This window comes from Porites lutea, chromosome 2 (assembly GCF_958299795.1).
Source record: "Porites lutea chromosome 2, jaPorLute2.1, whole genome shotgun sequence".
Classification (NCBI taxonomy): Eukaryota; Metazoa; Cnidaria; class Anthozoa; order Scleractinia; family Poritidae; genus Porites; species Porites lutea.
The window spans coordinates 48151164-48166898 of NC_133202.1; the positions used below are offsets into that span (position 1 = coordinate 48151164).

Genomic DNA, 15735 nt, shown 5'->3' on the forward strand with positions numbered 1-15735 from the left:
CAGAGTGAACAACTACACTTGCCTTTGCGTTCCTGGCTATGAAGGAGAGAACTGCACCATTAGTAAGTTGTTAAAGAAATTTAAAGCCCTAACTTGGATTGGATAGACGATGGGATTGTTTTGAGGGTGAAGTGGTGGACAATAACATTCGCCGGTCGTGTAAAAAAGTTGTGTATTGCCTTAAGTCTGTGTATCCTTGTTTTTCTTAGACACCGATGACTGTCGTGGCAACTCGTGTGAAAACAATGCAACATGCATAGATGGTGTGAATAACTATACTTGCGCATGCGTGCCTGGCTTTGAAGGAAGGAACTGCGCTATCAGTAAGTCTCTATTCAGTGGAAAGACGTTTTAGAGTTAATATATGAATTGCCGGGTATTTTTTAATCATTCTTGGAAGCTACTTAACGTCAAAAGATGTCAAGTAAGCCTTTTTGATTGGGTTTCAACATAATTTCTCGAGGTCAATCATGTTGAAAAATAACAAGCCTAACCAACACTAATGAGGACCTTCCTCGATCCATACTAATAAGTGCCTTCCTCCATATCTAATGAGCGTCTCTCTGATGCAATAGGAACAATAGGCTTGCCTATACTTGCCGAATAGCCCGGTTTGAACGTCCATGAAAAAAGTAGGAATAAGAGGAGCGGTCACCTAGCAATACAGTAGTCAGTCAAAGTGAAATAAAGAGTTTTCAGCTCCACTTTGTTGTGTATGTATGTATGTGTGTAAATCTTTATTTAAACACGGGAAATCATCAGTTAAGCTAAGGTAAAAACTAAAACTAATTACAACCGCTTTACATGATTGCCGTGTGGAATCCGATGTATCAGCTACTTTCTTGATATTTCGCTTAAAATGCTCAACGGATGCAGCATTTTTTAAGCTTTTGGGCAAGTTATTCCATAACATGGCCCCGCTGTAAGAGAAGCTTTGTTTCAAATAATTGGTGCTTGGTTTGGACAGGGTCAGCCTTCCCTCAGAGTTTCTTAGGTTGTAAGCAGAGTGGCGGTGAGAGAAAAGACTCTGTAGATATTTCGGAGCAAGGTCATGAATGTTTTATAGATCATTAAGGCTTTTTGTTTCTTTCGTCGAAGAGATAGTCTCTCCCAGTCGAGGGTGGAGAGAAGGTGGTTTGAGCTCGTATCAAAGGGTGATTTAGTAATAACTCTGATCTGGCTGCACGATTCTGTATTTTTTGGAGCTTGTCACTCAAGTAACCACTCAAACAGTCCCAGACGGGGCTGAAGTGATCAAAATGACGCATAATTAAAGTGTTATAAATTTGAATTACATTTCTTTGGATATAAAGGGCCGCACACGTTTTAGGGAGCCTAAAGCTGAAGAGACTTTCTTGCAAATCTCTTCAACGTGTTTACCTCAAGAGAGTTGAGCATCTATGTTAAGACCCAAGTTTCATATTTTCGTGCACAAAAATAGCTAGCATTTTTCCATATGTCAAATGCATTGTTAGTTACTGCTGTTCACGTGAAAATGAAACTTTGAGACAATACCCCTGAATAGTGAGAGGCTTTTACTTGTAAACAAAATATTAGCGAATTGTAGCCCTTATTTTACTAACTCATAATATATCAATAACCCTGAAACTAAGCAGTCATATAAAATGACGGTTAATCTCAAGATTCTTAAATTGTTTAAAAAATCTATTGAGCAGTTTAAAAATTATTCGCTAATTTGTTAAAGTAGACCGAGATGTTTACATTACCGCTAACAAGAGCTCCCCAATACATACTAATCAGATCCTTCTTTCTAGCAATCGGCTGGAGGTATTTCCATGATCTTTCACACACGCTTTTAAAAAGATTGAAACCACTATGAGGTGAAATTACATGTCAAAAGCGCTTCGTTTAGTACAGATAACAGTCGAACATCAAGATTGTCTATTTTTTACCACAAAGTGTTTCTAACCATAAAAACGTGTTCCGAAAATATCTCGTTAACGCTCCTACAGATTTCGCTTAAAATTCACGAACATCGAGGCGCCTATTGTAGGAAAAAGCTCCAGTAAACGATTTTGGAAGAACAGTTCCCAGTGCCAAGAAATACTGCTGCAAGTAAAATAGATAATAGCGTCATCTCGTTGCTATGACAACTCCGATTTCATTGCAACCCTGATCATAACAAATTTTCATCTTAATCTATAATACAACTGTCAGGGGTGTCAATTTTTCCAAATCTTTGTTTATGGCGACGTAGTTTATACTCAAACTTGGGAGGTATTGACCCTGAAAAACTGTATCGAGCCACCTTAAATCAAAGATAAAACTCAACGGTGCTGCAGTTTATAATGTTGGGAGCTCCCTCACCCTGCTAGTGCACAAAATATTCTTGCTTTGTGACTCAAAAAAGTTAATTTGACGATTAAAAAAAAAAATAGGAATGACATTGAACGTTGTATACGGTTAAGTCCAGAAAAGCTTACAAAAATGTTTAACAGAGATGTCTCGTAGCTTCTCGTTTCGTAACCACTTCACGTTATTATAACGTATGGTTTGAAAACCTACTTGCCCTTATGATACCACTATCCATTTAATTCTTTAAATAAAATGTTGTTAAAGTTTCTGAACCTCCGTCTGATTTTAAACATACACAGAAAAACGATCCAGAGTCTGATAAAACAGTTGACGATAACAATCAGCTTTTTCTTCTAATTATTGTTCATACAGACAAGTACTAAGGGCTGGAGCTTTTTACCAAAAGTAGCAATCGCGTGATGTCACAAAATGTCAACTTTTTACATAAGATACTTTTAAGAGTAAGATATTTTTTCCACAATGTTTGAGAGAGTAATGTCTCGAAGCTGAAGGGAGAGGGCCTTCGAAAACGAGTTTCTCAGGTTTCTCCGCCAGTTACAATGGGATCTTTATTTGATGTCGCTGCAGTGTCTTTTCTGTTGACAATTCAAGTGAATGGTCCAAATTTGCCTCCGAGGTAGAGGCTAGAGATCTCATTGGGGTCATAATCAGGTGGGTGCATGAGATGCAGTCTCTTTTATCCCTCTTGAAAGCCCACATACATCTACATTTACATCTACATCAACATAGATACATTGCAAGATGACGAAGGCGAAATGTCTCAAGTTTCAAAGAAAAAGAACAAAATACCAAATAAATATGTAATCAATCAAAAACACACAGTTAAAAGTGAGAGAATCAGTCAGATTAAGTAAAAATGTATTTGTAGCAAGCTTATGTCGGTCGAATCAACATGTAGAGAACTTTCTAAGAGGCTAAGTTCAAACTTAGTCTAACTATCTGGAATACCTTAGTCTGACCTTAGTCGAAGTTTTAAAGATGGTGCTTTCACTAGTCACCACGCATAATTTCTGCACATCAGGGAAGAGGGTTAGGAGGAATGCGTGGTTAACATGAAGAATTTGTTTCTCTCTGATGTGCAAACCATGTTCTATTTTTAAAATCCATTGAGTTGTATTCTCTCATACACGAACCACGAGCTTTCACGTGCAAGCTACGTGACACTACAACTCACAGTACCGGCCTGATCACATGAGCCAGGGAAGCTGTAAGCGTGAACAGTGTGTTACCTGCTATCCTGTTGCTCGCTTGGCTCATTTGCAGGGCCGCCTGGCAAGCGTGATTACCTTATTCGTACTTAATTTCGCGCGTCTTTAATTTCGCGATTTTCGCGATTGTAAAAAAATCGCGAAATTAAAGCCTCGCGAATAAAAATCCTCGCGAAATTTACACACGCGATATTAAATACCATGGTAAGAAATTTGAATCACAAAAGATCAACAACAACATGTACAGCATATGTATCGACATAAATAATAAATTATTCCCTGGTCAGCTCCATTTTGCATCTTGTCAAGTGTAATCAATAAAGGTAATTTGCAAAGATCTCACATGAATATATCGAGCAGAAAATCTAACAACTCATCTTCATCTGAAGATGATTTGACTGTTAATAGAGAAGAAAAAAAGTTTATGAAAGACCAGTGCACGTCTTTGGTACTCGGCGCAAATTCAAAGTCAACTAGATTCAGGGGTGTTCCTCGATGATGCTGATGTTGACCTGCGACTCTCCGTTCTCAAACCAATTCATGCAACTTGGCTCGTTAGCATGTACAACCATTTGTCTAACTCTGAAGGCAGACAGTCAATTGCAAAAGGATGGAAGAAGGCTGTTGTAACTGATGTTGTTAGTGGCTCAAAGAAACTTCCACCGGAAGATCCCTTTGAAGAGCCGGATGTTTAGGAACATTGCGGACTCTAGGACGATATGTACCTAATCTTAACTTGTTCCAGTTTGTTTAGAAAGGTTGAAGTTTAGACTTTTTTTTGAAAATAAAACGACGTTGACAACGCTTTCGCGAAATTTAATGATCTTTTATCATTATCCCCCATCGAAATCGCGAAAATAAAGCTTCGCGAAATACTGTCTCGCGAAAATCGCGAAATGAAGTACGAATAAGGTACTTGGAAAATTTCCAACCGGGATCCTAGCATCACAATACAAAGATCCCAGCTAACCGTGCTGGCTCGGTTGTCATATAATCGCAAAGTTGATTCTTGTTGCGTCAGACTAAGGTGCGGGGATTTCTGCAAGCGACCACGGCCCTTAGTTCTATAGCCAGATTTTACGCCCTCCCCTTGACGTCACCGATTTTTCAAAGCCCCTCAGAACACACACAAAATTTCAGCCACTCCCTCCCACCCCTCAACATCTTGAACTACTTCCCTGTATTAAATGAACTTTTGGTCTTATCCATGTTCTCTCCATACAAATATTATCAAAAATGAGAGAAAAACAACCCTAAACAGAAAGCCTAACAACGTTTAAAATAAGTACAAGGTAGGTAGGTAGGTAAGTAGCAACTTTATTTAATGAGGGTAGTACATGACAGTAAACACTGATGAACTAGTAGCCCTCAAACGTAATAAAAATATTTCGAACTAATAAAAATAGACACTACGAATTAAAATTTAAAAATACTACAAGATACAATCCTAAATTACGATATTAAAACTACTAAGATAAACACAGCGAATTTAAAAATACTATAAGATAAGAAAAAGTGATATGTACATTAGAATTTAAAAATATGAAAACATATCTACACATAAGAACTAGGCTGAAAAATATTTTTCAAGAGCATTCTTAAACGCGCCAGCGGTGTCCTTCTTTCGCATATCAAGAGGAATACTATTCCATACAAGTATGTTTAGACTACTAATAAGACTTTTCACAACCACCACTTCATTTCAACACACTGTGACTACACTATCCCTTCATAACCACATTAGCACTTCCACAAATACCTCACTGTTACAACTAAAATCACTTTTACATCCAAAAATAATTATTTTTTGGTTTCTTCGTATTAAATTCTACGAGAAACAAGTTTCACTGATTAACAAACTACAGCCATTATCTTACCAATTCTCCACCCCACCCCTTCCACTTCACGCATCTCAACCAACCCCTAAAATATTCAACGTTAATGCAATACTCAGTACACATCCCTGATACACATAAAACAATTCAGACACGCGCAGTACATCGACCTCCAAGTATACACTCCCACAGCGTCTTGTTTTGTTACAAACCGTCTTGTTCTTCATATGTAAATGATCATGTTCACAGGGATGTTAGCATTGAGAATACCACGATTTGCGCATGAAACATATAGCCATTCTCGTCCCCAGAGCCACTCGGCTTAATTTATCACGTGACCAAGAAACGACGGGCTCTGGGGACGAGAATGCTGTATAGCAGGCCAGTGTTACGTCAACCAAAACTGCACAAAAACTGCACACACAGAGACTAGTACAAACAGATGTAAAAATAACTTTAACGTACCTCTAGTCTTGGCCTTTTGTAGAAGAGAGTGATAGTGAAAGTGATGTTTATCTTGGGTCACGCTATTTTGATTCCAGCATGCATTGTGCAGTACTGAAAACCTTTAAAAAGGCTGCAAAAATCTTTTGAGGGAAGGTATATAAACTCCAATAGGGGAGGGGTCGGGGAGGAACCTTGGTAAGATGGAGTTCATAGATATGTATTGCTGGCTACATGCATGCAAATTCCAAACAAAGACTGACGTGAAGAAAGGTAAGTGTCCCAAAACCTTTTGACTATGACTGTCGTTGTCTCGTGTTATTGAAAATACGTTAACGAACCAAAAAGCAGCTCTCTATTGTAAAGAAAAACGGACCTGGAGAAACAGTTGAATAAAGGTCGGGGACCAGCACCCACCCTGAACTCAGTTCTAAGAAATCATCATCAGAAGTTACTTAACGTCAAAACATGTCAAGTAAGCCTTTTTGATTGCTTTACTCGATGTCAATCATGTGCAAAAATAATAAGCCTAACACCCAAAAAGACTCCAATGTATTCAACGTAGTTTTCGCCGTTCCGTCACGTTTACCGCTTTCGCGACCGCTAACACAGTCAACATGGATATTCAAACCTTGTTAAACAACCTTCATGAAGAGGTGTCATGTTCTGTGTGTATGTCCAAGTACACCGATCCAAAACAGTTGCCGTGCTTGCATAGTTTTTGCCTTCATTGTCTGAATGAGATTCAACGAACGAGTGGCAGACTAGATAAAATTGCGTGCCCGGAGTGCAGACAGGAATTCAAGGTCCCTGATAATGGAAACCTAGCGGCTTTGCCAACAAATTTTCGTATTAACAGCTTGCTCGACGTATTAGCTATTAAAGAGTGCAACACGGCCGGAGTTAAGTGTGGAAATTGCAACCAACGTAGCAAAGAAAGCCATTATTGTTTCCAGTGTTGTGCGTTCTGGGGCGGAGAGTGCATCACTTTCCACAATGGGATGAAAGCCAATAAAGATCACTATGCGCTTGCATTGGAAGACTTTCAAGATCATGACTTTGAGAACATTTTAAAGCGGCCAACTTTTTGTGCGATACCAGGCCACGAGAAAAAGGAGATAGAATTCTTCTGCAATATCTGCGAAGTTGCAATCTGCAACGCTTGTGCGTTAACGAATCATGATGGGCACGGAAAGATTCTTCTCGAACAAGCTGCAAATGAGCGGAAGTTAAGAGTTAAATCTGCAATTGTATCCCAGAGAAAACGAGCTCAAACAAAGAGAAGCAAAATCACCAAACTTGACGAAAGCCTTAGTGAAGTTCAAGAACAAGCCGCTCGTTTGAAGAGAAACGTACAAGAGTATGCTGACAGCATTCATGCAGCCATTGAAGCAAAGAAACTGGAGATCTTTGATGAAAAAATTGGAAAGCAAAAGAAGGAGATTGAAGAACAAGCAAAAAAGCATGAATCAGAAACAGAAGATTGTGAGACACTTTTAAAGCGAAGCTCAAGCGCTCAACTCATGCAGCCGAACGAGCTACTGGGCAAAATATTAAAGGAAGAAAATTTCCAAGAAGACAGTGACCGTGATGACGGGTTTTTCCAAGAATTTGATTTTGTGAAGAATCACAAGTTATTTGATCTCATAAGCGCTGAACAGATTGGTTCCCTTAAAGAAAGTCAGACAAGAGCGCAACAATCGAGTGCTGATGGAAAAGGAATCAGTGAGGCAATTGTTGGACTTGAAGCACAGCTTGTTGTGACGACAAGAAACAAGAAATGTCATCAGTGTTATGGTAATAATGACTGTGTCACACTGGAAATCTGGAATCGTCAAGGCAAAAAATGCGCAGCTGAAGTAGAAGTCCAAGATAACAAAGATGGTACTTACAAGATCAAATACTTTGCCAAAGAAGCAGGAACATGCAGTGCATCAGTGAAGGTTAATGGAGAACATATCTGTGGCATCCCTTTTGAGGTTCAAGTCAAACCCAGACGGTTCAGACCTGTGTTATCATTTGGAGAACACATACTGAAATATCCTTGGGGGGTAGCAGTAAATGAAAATGATGAAATTGCAGTGAGTGACGTTGGTAACCATAAGATTCACTTATTCAAGAGCGATGGAACTCATATTAGATCTTTTGGTGATCAGGGTGCTAAGCACGGTAAGTTTTTCTGGCCTTCCGGTATAGCACATATTGGTGACAATATTATTGTAGCTGAACAGCGAAACCACAGAGTTCAAGTGCTAAGTAGACAGGGGGAATACCTTCGCCGCTTGGGGGGAGAAGGAAGTCGTGATCACCAACTTAACGTTCCCATTGGTTTATCTATTAACAGTGATGGCAATATCATTGTAGCTGATAGCCGAAACAAATTAATTAAGTTCTTTTCCGCTGATGGGCAGTTTTTATATAAACTTGGCACAGAGAACTCTTTCACTAAACCCTATCACTGTATCCAGCATGATAACTATCTAATAGTATCAGATCAAGGTGATCATTCTATAAAATTATTTGATAGAAAGGGTAACTTCCTTTACAAATTTGGGAAGCGGGGTATCGCGGATGGGGAGTTCAAACCTTGTTGTTTGTCCGTGAATAAGGCAGGGCATCTGATGGTTGGTGATACTAACAATCACAGGGTTCACGTGTTTGATCTGAGTGGGAAGTTTCTCGCTAAAATTGGAAGAGGAGGAAGCGGAATGGGAGAGTTTAATTTACCGATCTCAGCAGCCGTTCTCAGTGATGGTAAAACAGTTGTGTCTGACAACGAGAACAGTCGTATTCAGATTTTTGAATAAATGCTGTAAAGTTTCAACATCACAAAAAGGCTGTATTTGGCTCTTTCTTCCTTTACATTTTTTCACATGAATGGTCATGTTTTACATGTGTATGTTAAATCAGTATTTGTTTACAATGCTTTTGCTTAAAACTCTGTTGAGAGAAAAGACGGGAGAGAAACTACGGGAGAGAAACTATATTTTTGCTATTAGAGAGATTACGATTCACGTTTACCGCAAACGGCAAACGTCAGACTCAAGTTGAGGATCTCTCAGAATAGAAAGTACGCAGATAAAAACAGTCCCGAACGATTCCTGTGGTTAAAACTGGCATAAAACTACTTATTTTTGTGTAGAAGCAATAAAGAGTAAACGAAAAATGAGAGAAAAACTTGGTCACGTGGTACAAAATCACGTCTGCCATTTGGCGTAAACCGGTGAATCTTAATCTCTCTAATAATGAGCTGTTTCCCTGAGTATGACTTTGACTGTTATTAGGTGATAAATGATAACATAGCCTTAACTTAATTCAAAGGTTTCCAGCATAAGATACAATTCAGCATGTTGTTGTTGCCTGCACAGGATAGAAATGAAATAAAATAAAATGTTGTTTGCTTGTTTATTTAACTTCCATGCAGTGGCTCTAAAACAACGCACTAATCTGGTCTCTTGAGATACTGCTTTTTTTGAGTTTCCTGTGACAAAAAACTACTTTTCACAGGACCACAAATTAGCACGACACAAAAGACTCAGACTAGGAGAGCTACTATGGGATTAAACTCAAGGACCGTGATGCTTCACAATTGAAAACACATTTTCAAGGCAAAGCCTTTATTAAATCCTACAAAAAAGACTTTAAATTTTTAGTAGAGTTGCAGGGTGCATGTATGAAACTTCCTGAATTGTTTAAAGAGAATACGAAGACATAAAAGTTCTAATGATGTCCACATAAAAAACCTTCATAAAAATAATATTTCATACAGATGTTTACAGTGCCCTCTACGAGGAAATCACCAGGTAATCAATTAATGGGTCAATGGGTCAATTAAGTAAAAATTTACAAATCAAGAGTAATTCATAAGTGTAGCCATTGTTTAAAAGTCTGAAAACAATAGCTACCCTTGTAAATTACACTTGTAAGAGTTTACTTAATTGACCCCACGGCTGGGAAAAAGTTTAGAGACTACTGTGTGATGAGGTACATGGATCTATCTGGGCAATCTGAATCCGCACTAAGCAAAATGATAAGTGGGTTCATATGTCCGGACAACAATCTGTGAGAAGGTACATCTAGTAAAGTAATCAGCGCTGAGCAAAAGGATTAAGAGGGTTTGCAGAGGGGATGTTTCTGGGCGGTGGAGGTGCAAGGCCAGGTGGCAAACTCTGTTGACCAGCTCCACCTCTCTTCTGTTGCTGCTGTTGAATTTGATTGGGTGTTAGTCGGAAATGGAACTGCAGGAAAAACTGAAAGCAAAAAAACAGAATGCTTTTTATTGAGTTGTTCAGTGCACAAAAATTATCGTCCAAAGCAACTGATAATCATATGATCCCGCATTTCTGTTTTATTTGCTCATGACTAAACCATCCACGGGTACAACAAATATCAGGTGTTCATTTTAAAGGATAATTGATGGGTTAGAAAGATGTTTATTAAATCTCTGGGTTAAGGGAGAGTCTAAGAGGGCATCGAAGGCTTCATTTCAAGAAGTGGAACAGCTGTTGATGGGTCATGGTGCATCAAATCCAACAGGGTCCAAGGTCAAGGCTTTGAGTTTTCAAAACATTTGTTTATCATTCAACATACCCATAGACCAAAATTACATGAAACAATCAGCAAATTAAAAACCAAAACAAACTTGAATTCACCCATCATTACAGTGAATTATGGCCCATTAAATTGACCAATCAAAGTGCATGTACTCATTTAGAGATACAGTAACAGAATTTGCTGACCTGCTTTGTGTCTTTATTCCAGTGAGTCCACAGTCGCCCTTCATCTTTGTCAATTTCCCTACTTGGAATCTACAGCAAGAGTTGTTTCTTATTAACTTAAAGGTGTTTGAAAACAAAACATGGAAATTTTTCCAAACTGCTGACTCTTTGATTCAATTTACATATCAACAGTTGCAGTCAGCTCTCTTCAAGGCCGGACACCACTGGGAACATCACTTAATGTCCATCTCAAAAAGGGGCCTGCTGCATCCCACAGAAATGAATTGTTGTCACTAGACTTCAAACTACAAAACTGATGATGTATTAGAAAAGCTGAAAAATAATTTTCATACAAATTTTCGCTTCAAAAGGCTTCTTGGTTTGGAGTATGCTTGAATGTCTAAGCACTTACATAACGGCTAAGAGAGCTGTCATGAAGGTTAAAAAAGAAGCTTACTCTAATTTTGCTTATCTAAACAGATGTTCATGCATTAGAAAAAGTATTACTTTAATGTTTATGAATTACTTGAGAAATATAATCATGCTTTTGTAGCAAAACTCAGCAACAGATGTTTCTGTTTCTTCAGCATGGTGCCTCCATACAAATCTCTATAAATTTGGGTAAAACATTTCTTTGGGTATTTCTATACAAAATATTCCTCTGACCTGAATCTTGGCAAGAGTCTTTGCATAGTTGCTTACTTACATTTCCCAGACTCTTGACTTAATCTATTGAAAGATAATTAATTTTTTTGATTTCAATTTTGATCTACGGTATTTTGAATGGCGTGACACTGAAAACCAGCAATACAGCAAATGCTTTGTAAACTGTTTGAAATCACGGAACATACCTTGAAGGCTATAGTTTCATAAGGCTCAGCTGCAAAAAGAAGATACTGCCATGATTTGTCTGGTGGTTCAATTCGCTGTTCATAAGCTGACATGAAGCGATGCCTTGGAGTGATGCTTTCTGCTATCTCTGGATAATCCACCTACACATACAGAGGAATGAATCACTTTTGAGCATTCTGAAGCAAGTTAAAATACAATATCAGCCCCCTAATGGGTCTTCTTTGGCATTGATCCATAGTGAGAGGGGAGAGGGGGGGGGTACTCCTGGGAATTCTTGGTGGGGGTGATTTCTTGAGAGTAATTAATTGCTCTCTTTGAATAAATGTAATGATATTTGCTAAACAAGTACAATGTCGGTATAAACCTAGTACCTGAAATAAAAGGCTGTGCTGTCCAGTGTCTGGGTCCCTTTGTTTTGTTACTGTATTCATGTGATAGAAAGACAAAAAAATATTATTTTATTAACATTATATAAGCTGAAGTACTGCTCTGGACTTAAAACCCATTGCATGTAATGCTAAAGGACAATAATTGCACATTGACATTATTTTACTACTACTTCATGCACTAGAATCCTTCAGTTGTTGTTTGCTTGTGGCTTGTGCAAATAAATTATTAGGGCTAGTGTTAGTTAAACCTCAGCAGAATTGACAAATTTCAATAAGAAGGTAAAGACAAAATGAATTCTGGTAGTTGTAGTCAAACATCGTCATCGTGGCCTATTGTGGCAATTTATGTAGAATATTGTAAGTTGTGTGGATTAGTTGTCATTTTACTGCACACAATATGGTGGGCAAAATTAGATATGCCTTTGGCACCTACAATCGAGTGACCAGCTTAATGTATTGTTGAAATTTTATCGCATAATATTGTTACCAAAGATGGAAAGAGCACACAAGGAAATTTGGTACATGCAGAAAGCAATCGCGAGGTGACTAAGATTTTGTGGATGTTGGAATGAAAGACTCAGGTTTTATGGAAAAAATGCAATAATGCAAGGATTGTGGTCCAGTGACTTTTTCCATTGCTACCTATGGTATTTTTTCTCTGAAACCATTACAAAATGGCACTGTCAGGACTTAAAATATTTTTGTCTCTGGTATTTTAAGGTGATTCACGTAGATACAAGTACAGTGTCAGTCACACCATCTAGCTACAGCTGCAAAGAGCAAATAACGACTCTGTATAAGCCATACAAGACCAAAAATTCATGGTCAAAATTCAGGCTAATTTAGTTTATCATTTATACATTTTACTTCTCTTCTTAAACATACCAAATAACATGTATACATCCTTGTAGAATTATTACTCTTTTCAGAGAAAAAAAAAGTCAAGTACCAGTGTATTCTATATACATCTACATACACATTATGTTATTAGCAAGTAAATATTATGACATGACGGAGAGAAATAAAAAAAAATGATAAGGTTTTTTTGCTACCTTTATAACCTGGACGGCCAATCTTGACAAACTTTTTAACAGATACCCTTGGTTTTTCCTGTAAAAGCAAGCAAAGCAATTACAGTGTTTACTTGTACATACTGCTTCATCACATAACAGTATTTATCCTCTTCTTTTGTTTTATTTCATTCACAGTTCACTTTTCATAGAACACAGGTACATAAAATAATATGGCTGAAAGAATGAAAGGTAGTCAATTTTAAGCTCAGTGACATGCTGATCAGAAATACAGCTTTACAACAGTACTGCTTCAAATAACTTTAAAAAAAACACAAACTACTGTACTCACTGGTGCTGGCTGAGCTGGGGCTTCTTTTGCTTCTTTAGCAGCACGACGAGCGCTGAAAATAATCATATTTAGTTGTTTCTTAGAAAGTTCGGGAAAAATTTTTGGCAGCTCGATGTATGCCACCAATGGGCCAAGGAAAAATGAGCCTGTATGCGAGCTATTGATTTCTGAATACCCCACGTTTGCTGATGAACACAGTGATCTATTTGGTTAAAAATGACAGGCAACGATAGGCCACTTAATTATGACAAAAACCAAGGATATGAGACACAAACATTCACACATCAAACTTAATGATAAAAAACATCGGTAGGAAACACAAGTGAGCCTGCTCGCAGGCTAGTTATTTCTAGTCACAGAAACTGATCCTTTGGGAGTCATTTTAAGATACAAGTATTGTTTGGAAGGGTTTGTGGAATAAGCATTTCACAAGAATGATAAAAGGTAATTTAAAATAAGAATCTTGTTTAGTGATGATCACTTTAACGTTCTTGAAACACAAATTAAGTTTAAGTGAATCCCTCAAAGATAAGGATTGCTTAGAGCAGCTGTAAGTAAAGTGCTGGACTGCAAAGTGGATGGGATGTCATGGGTTTGAGCCCTGGGCCAGACCAATACTCAGGGTCTCAAACTAGGTGATGAAGGTACATACATGTACAAATTTTTTGCTATTGCTTTGCTAGACATTTGTGTGGCTCAAATAAACACGTAGGAATGGCACTGTGGAGGTGTGTGTGGCTGAGTCGTTAACACCTCAAACTCCGGATCTGGAGGTCCGGGGTTCAAGCCACGCCCATCGTGTTTCCTTAGACAAGGAACTTTACTCCACTTTGTCTCTCTTCAACCCGGTGTATAAATGGGTACTGGTGACATACTGCTGGGGGGTAACCCTGGGATGGACTAGCATCCCGTACAGGGGGGAGTAACAATACTCCTAGGTGCTTCATACTAATGAAACTGGGATAAGCTCCAACCATTTGGGCCTTTGGCTCGTGTTTGCCTTTACCTTAATGGCATTAACATCTCCAGTAGGAGACTTACAAAACAGTGTCCTTCAAGTACTCTAAGGGACAATGGGGCGACACTCAACAAGGGAGGGCTGTCCAATACTCCGACAAATTTATGCATGGCAATGTATTGCATTGTATTCACATTACAGTACTGTACAAAAGCATAATGGTGAAGAACGAAGCAAAACAATGAGAAATTTAACAATACCATGAATAAATTTGTTGGAGTATTGGACAAGTATGCTTTTATGGGACAGGGAAATACTTCAGTCCTTTCTAAAGACAAGGTTTTACGGTGATCATTATTACCATAGAGATTACCATCCTTTTTACAGTGACCAGAGTAATATTATGAAAACTAGCAAGAGATCACATCACATCTTAATCCAAGCACAGGTACAAACTGTGGAACCCAAATATAGTGTGTGTTCTGGTGCTTACAGGTTAGATTGATGCTTTTTTCCTTGAGTATGGGCAAGATAGCTTCCCTACAATAATAAATAGACAATAATAATTAAAATAAAATCTCAAAATAATGATAAGCGAAATGAGAGGACTGAAGATACAGTAGGGTTGTGCGCTATTAGTGTCTGGTGGTTACTGTCAACTGACTTCTGCCTCAAGGCATAACACGTAAATTGGGGTGAACTTCACAGGTTCATCTGCTTTACAGATTGTTATTCAGGCAAGCTATAGCTGACATTTATTAGAACAGAAGTCATTTCAACTACCACCCCAAAATTGATAAGCAATGATCACAGTTCCACTGTATTTGAATTCCCCAAACAACTTCACTTGCCCCTCAGGCAAGTTAGATTGCCCGACAGCCTCACCTCACTAGACCGATAGCACACTCCACAAGCCCTGGGCTAGAGAGCAGTAAGTTTCCGCTCAGCCTCGTGCATTGATTATGCATACATGTTCTCACTCTATTCATATCCACTGTTTGTGTGAAATAGTATGAGATTATTGTATACATAATTATTAAATTTTTAAAAGGGCTGTACAGAAAGCATACCCAGAACGCAGTTAAGCAACCATTGACAGCCATTCAACTTACCTCGTTATTGTGCAGTGTAACCATTCAACTTACCTCGTTATTGTGCAGTGTAAGACACAATTTACATTCATAGGAACCAAGATGGTTCTTCATAAAATATGGATCCTAAAAACAAGAAACAACAAGTACATGCATAATATTATTACAGTGTATATTACTATTATTGTGTACCCGGTACATCGAATATGGCTTCCTCTTGATAATACGCAATGAAGAAAAGACTTTTGTCCTAAAACCATGCGTAGTTGGATGAACTCTTCACTACTACGCTAAAGAGAGCGCCACACGTGCAAAACAACTTCTTATTTTACCTTGTTAAGGTCTATTGTTTCTAACGCAAGCTGTCTAAGACGCTCTCGTCGGTCTCTGTTAGATTCTGACCAGGAGGCGACGCCACCGGAGCCTGTCTTGCCGCCTGCTCTGTTTTGAAAATCCATCTTGAACTGACAAATACACAGAAATTAGAAAAGAAATATGGCGACGAAGAAGAGACGCGCACTTGGAGGAAGACTAGGAATTA

The 15735-nt window shown here is 38.4% G+C and overlaps 2 protein-coding genes across 2 annotated transcripts; one reads left to right on the forward strand and one right to left on the reverse strand.

Moving 5' to 3' along the window:
* The first annotated feature begins 6392 nt into the window (after positions 1–6392).
* LOC140928885 (E3 ubiquitin-protein ligase TRIM71-like) lies at positions 6393–8649 on the forward strand. Its single transcript, XM_073378689.1, has one exon. It carries the CDS (start codon positions 6442–6444, stop codon positions 8629–8631), a length of 2190 nt encoding a protein of 729 aa, XP_073234790.1. The 5' UTR covers positions 6393–6441; the 3' UTR covers positions 8632–8649.
* LOC140928886 (splicing factor 3A subunit 2-like) lies at positions 8643–15719 on the reverse strand. Its single transcript, XM_073378690.1, has 9 exons — positions 15527–15719; positions 15249–15320; positions 14597–14643; positions 13146–13197; positions 12836–12893; positions 11766–11815; positions 11394–11534; positions 10564–10632; positions 8643–10074 (listed from the first exon to the last, which is right to left on the reverse strand). The coding sequence occupies exons 1-9, from the start codon at positions 15650–15652 to the stop codon at positions 9913–9915; spliced, it is 777 nt and encodes a 258-aa protein (XP_073234791.1). The 5' UTR covers positions 15653–15719; the 3' UTR covers positions 8643–9912.
* Between the last annotated feature and the right edge of the window lie 16 nt (positions 15720–15735).

Excerpts from the sequence above, each read along its gene's own strand:
- LOC140928885 (XM_073378689.1), top strand. The coding sequence starts at position 6,442 with ATGGATATTCAAACCTTGTTAAACAACCTTCATGAAGAGGTGTCATGT.
- LOC140928886 (XM_073378690.1), bottom strand. The coding sequence starts at position 15,652 with ATGGATTTTCAAAACAGAGCAGGCGGCAAGACAGGCTCCGGTGGCGTC. Across the intron at positions 11,535-11,765 it reads AGCACAGCCTTTTATTTCAG|GTGGATTATCCAGAGATAGC; the intron begins GTACTAGGTTTA and ends CTGTATGTGTAG. Across the intron at positions 10,075-10,563 it reads GGAATAAAGACACAAAGCAG|TTTTTCCTGCAGTTCCATTT; the intron begins GTCAGCAAATTC and ends TTTTGCTTTCAG.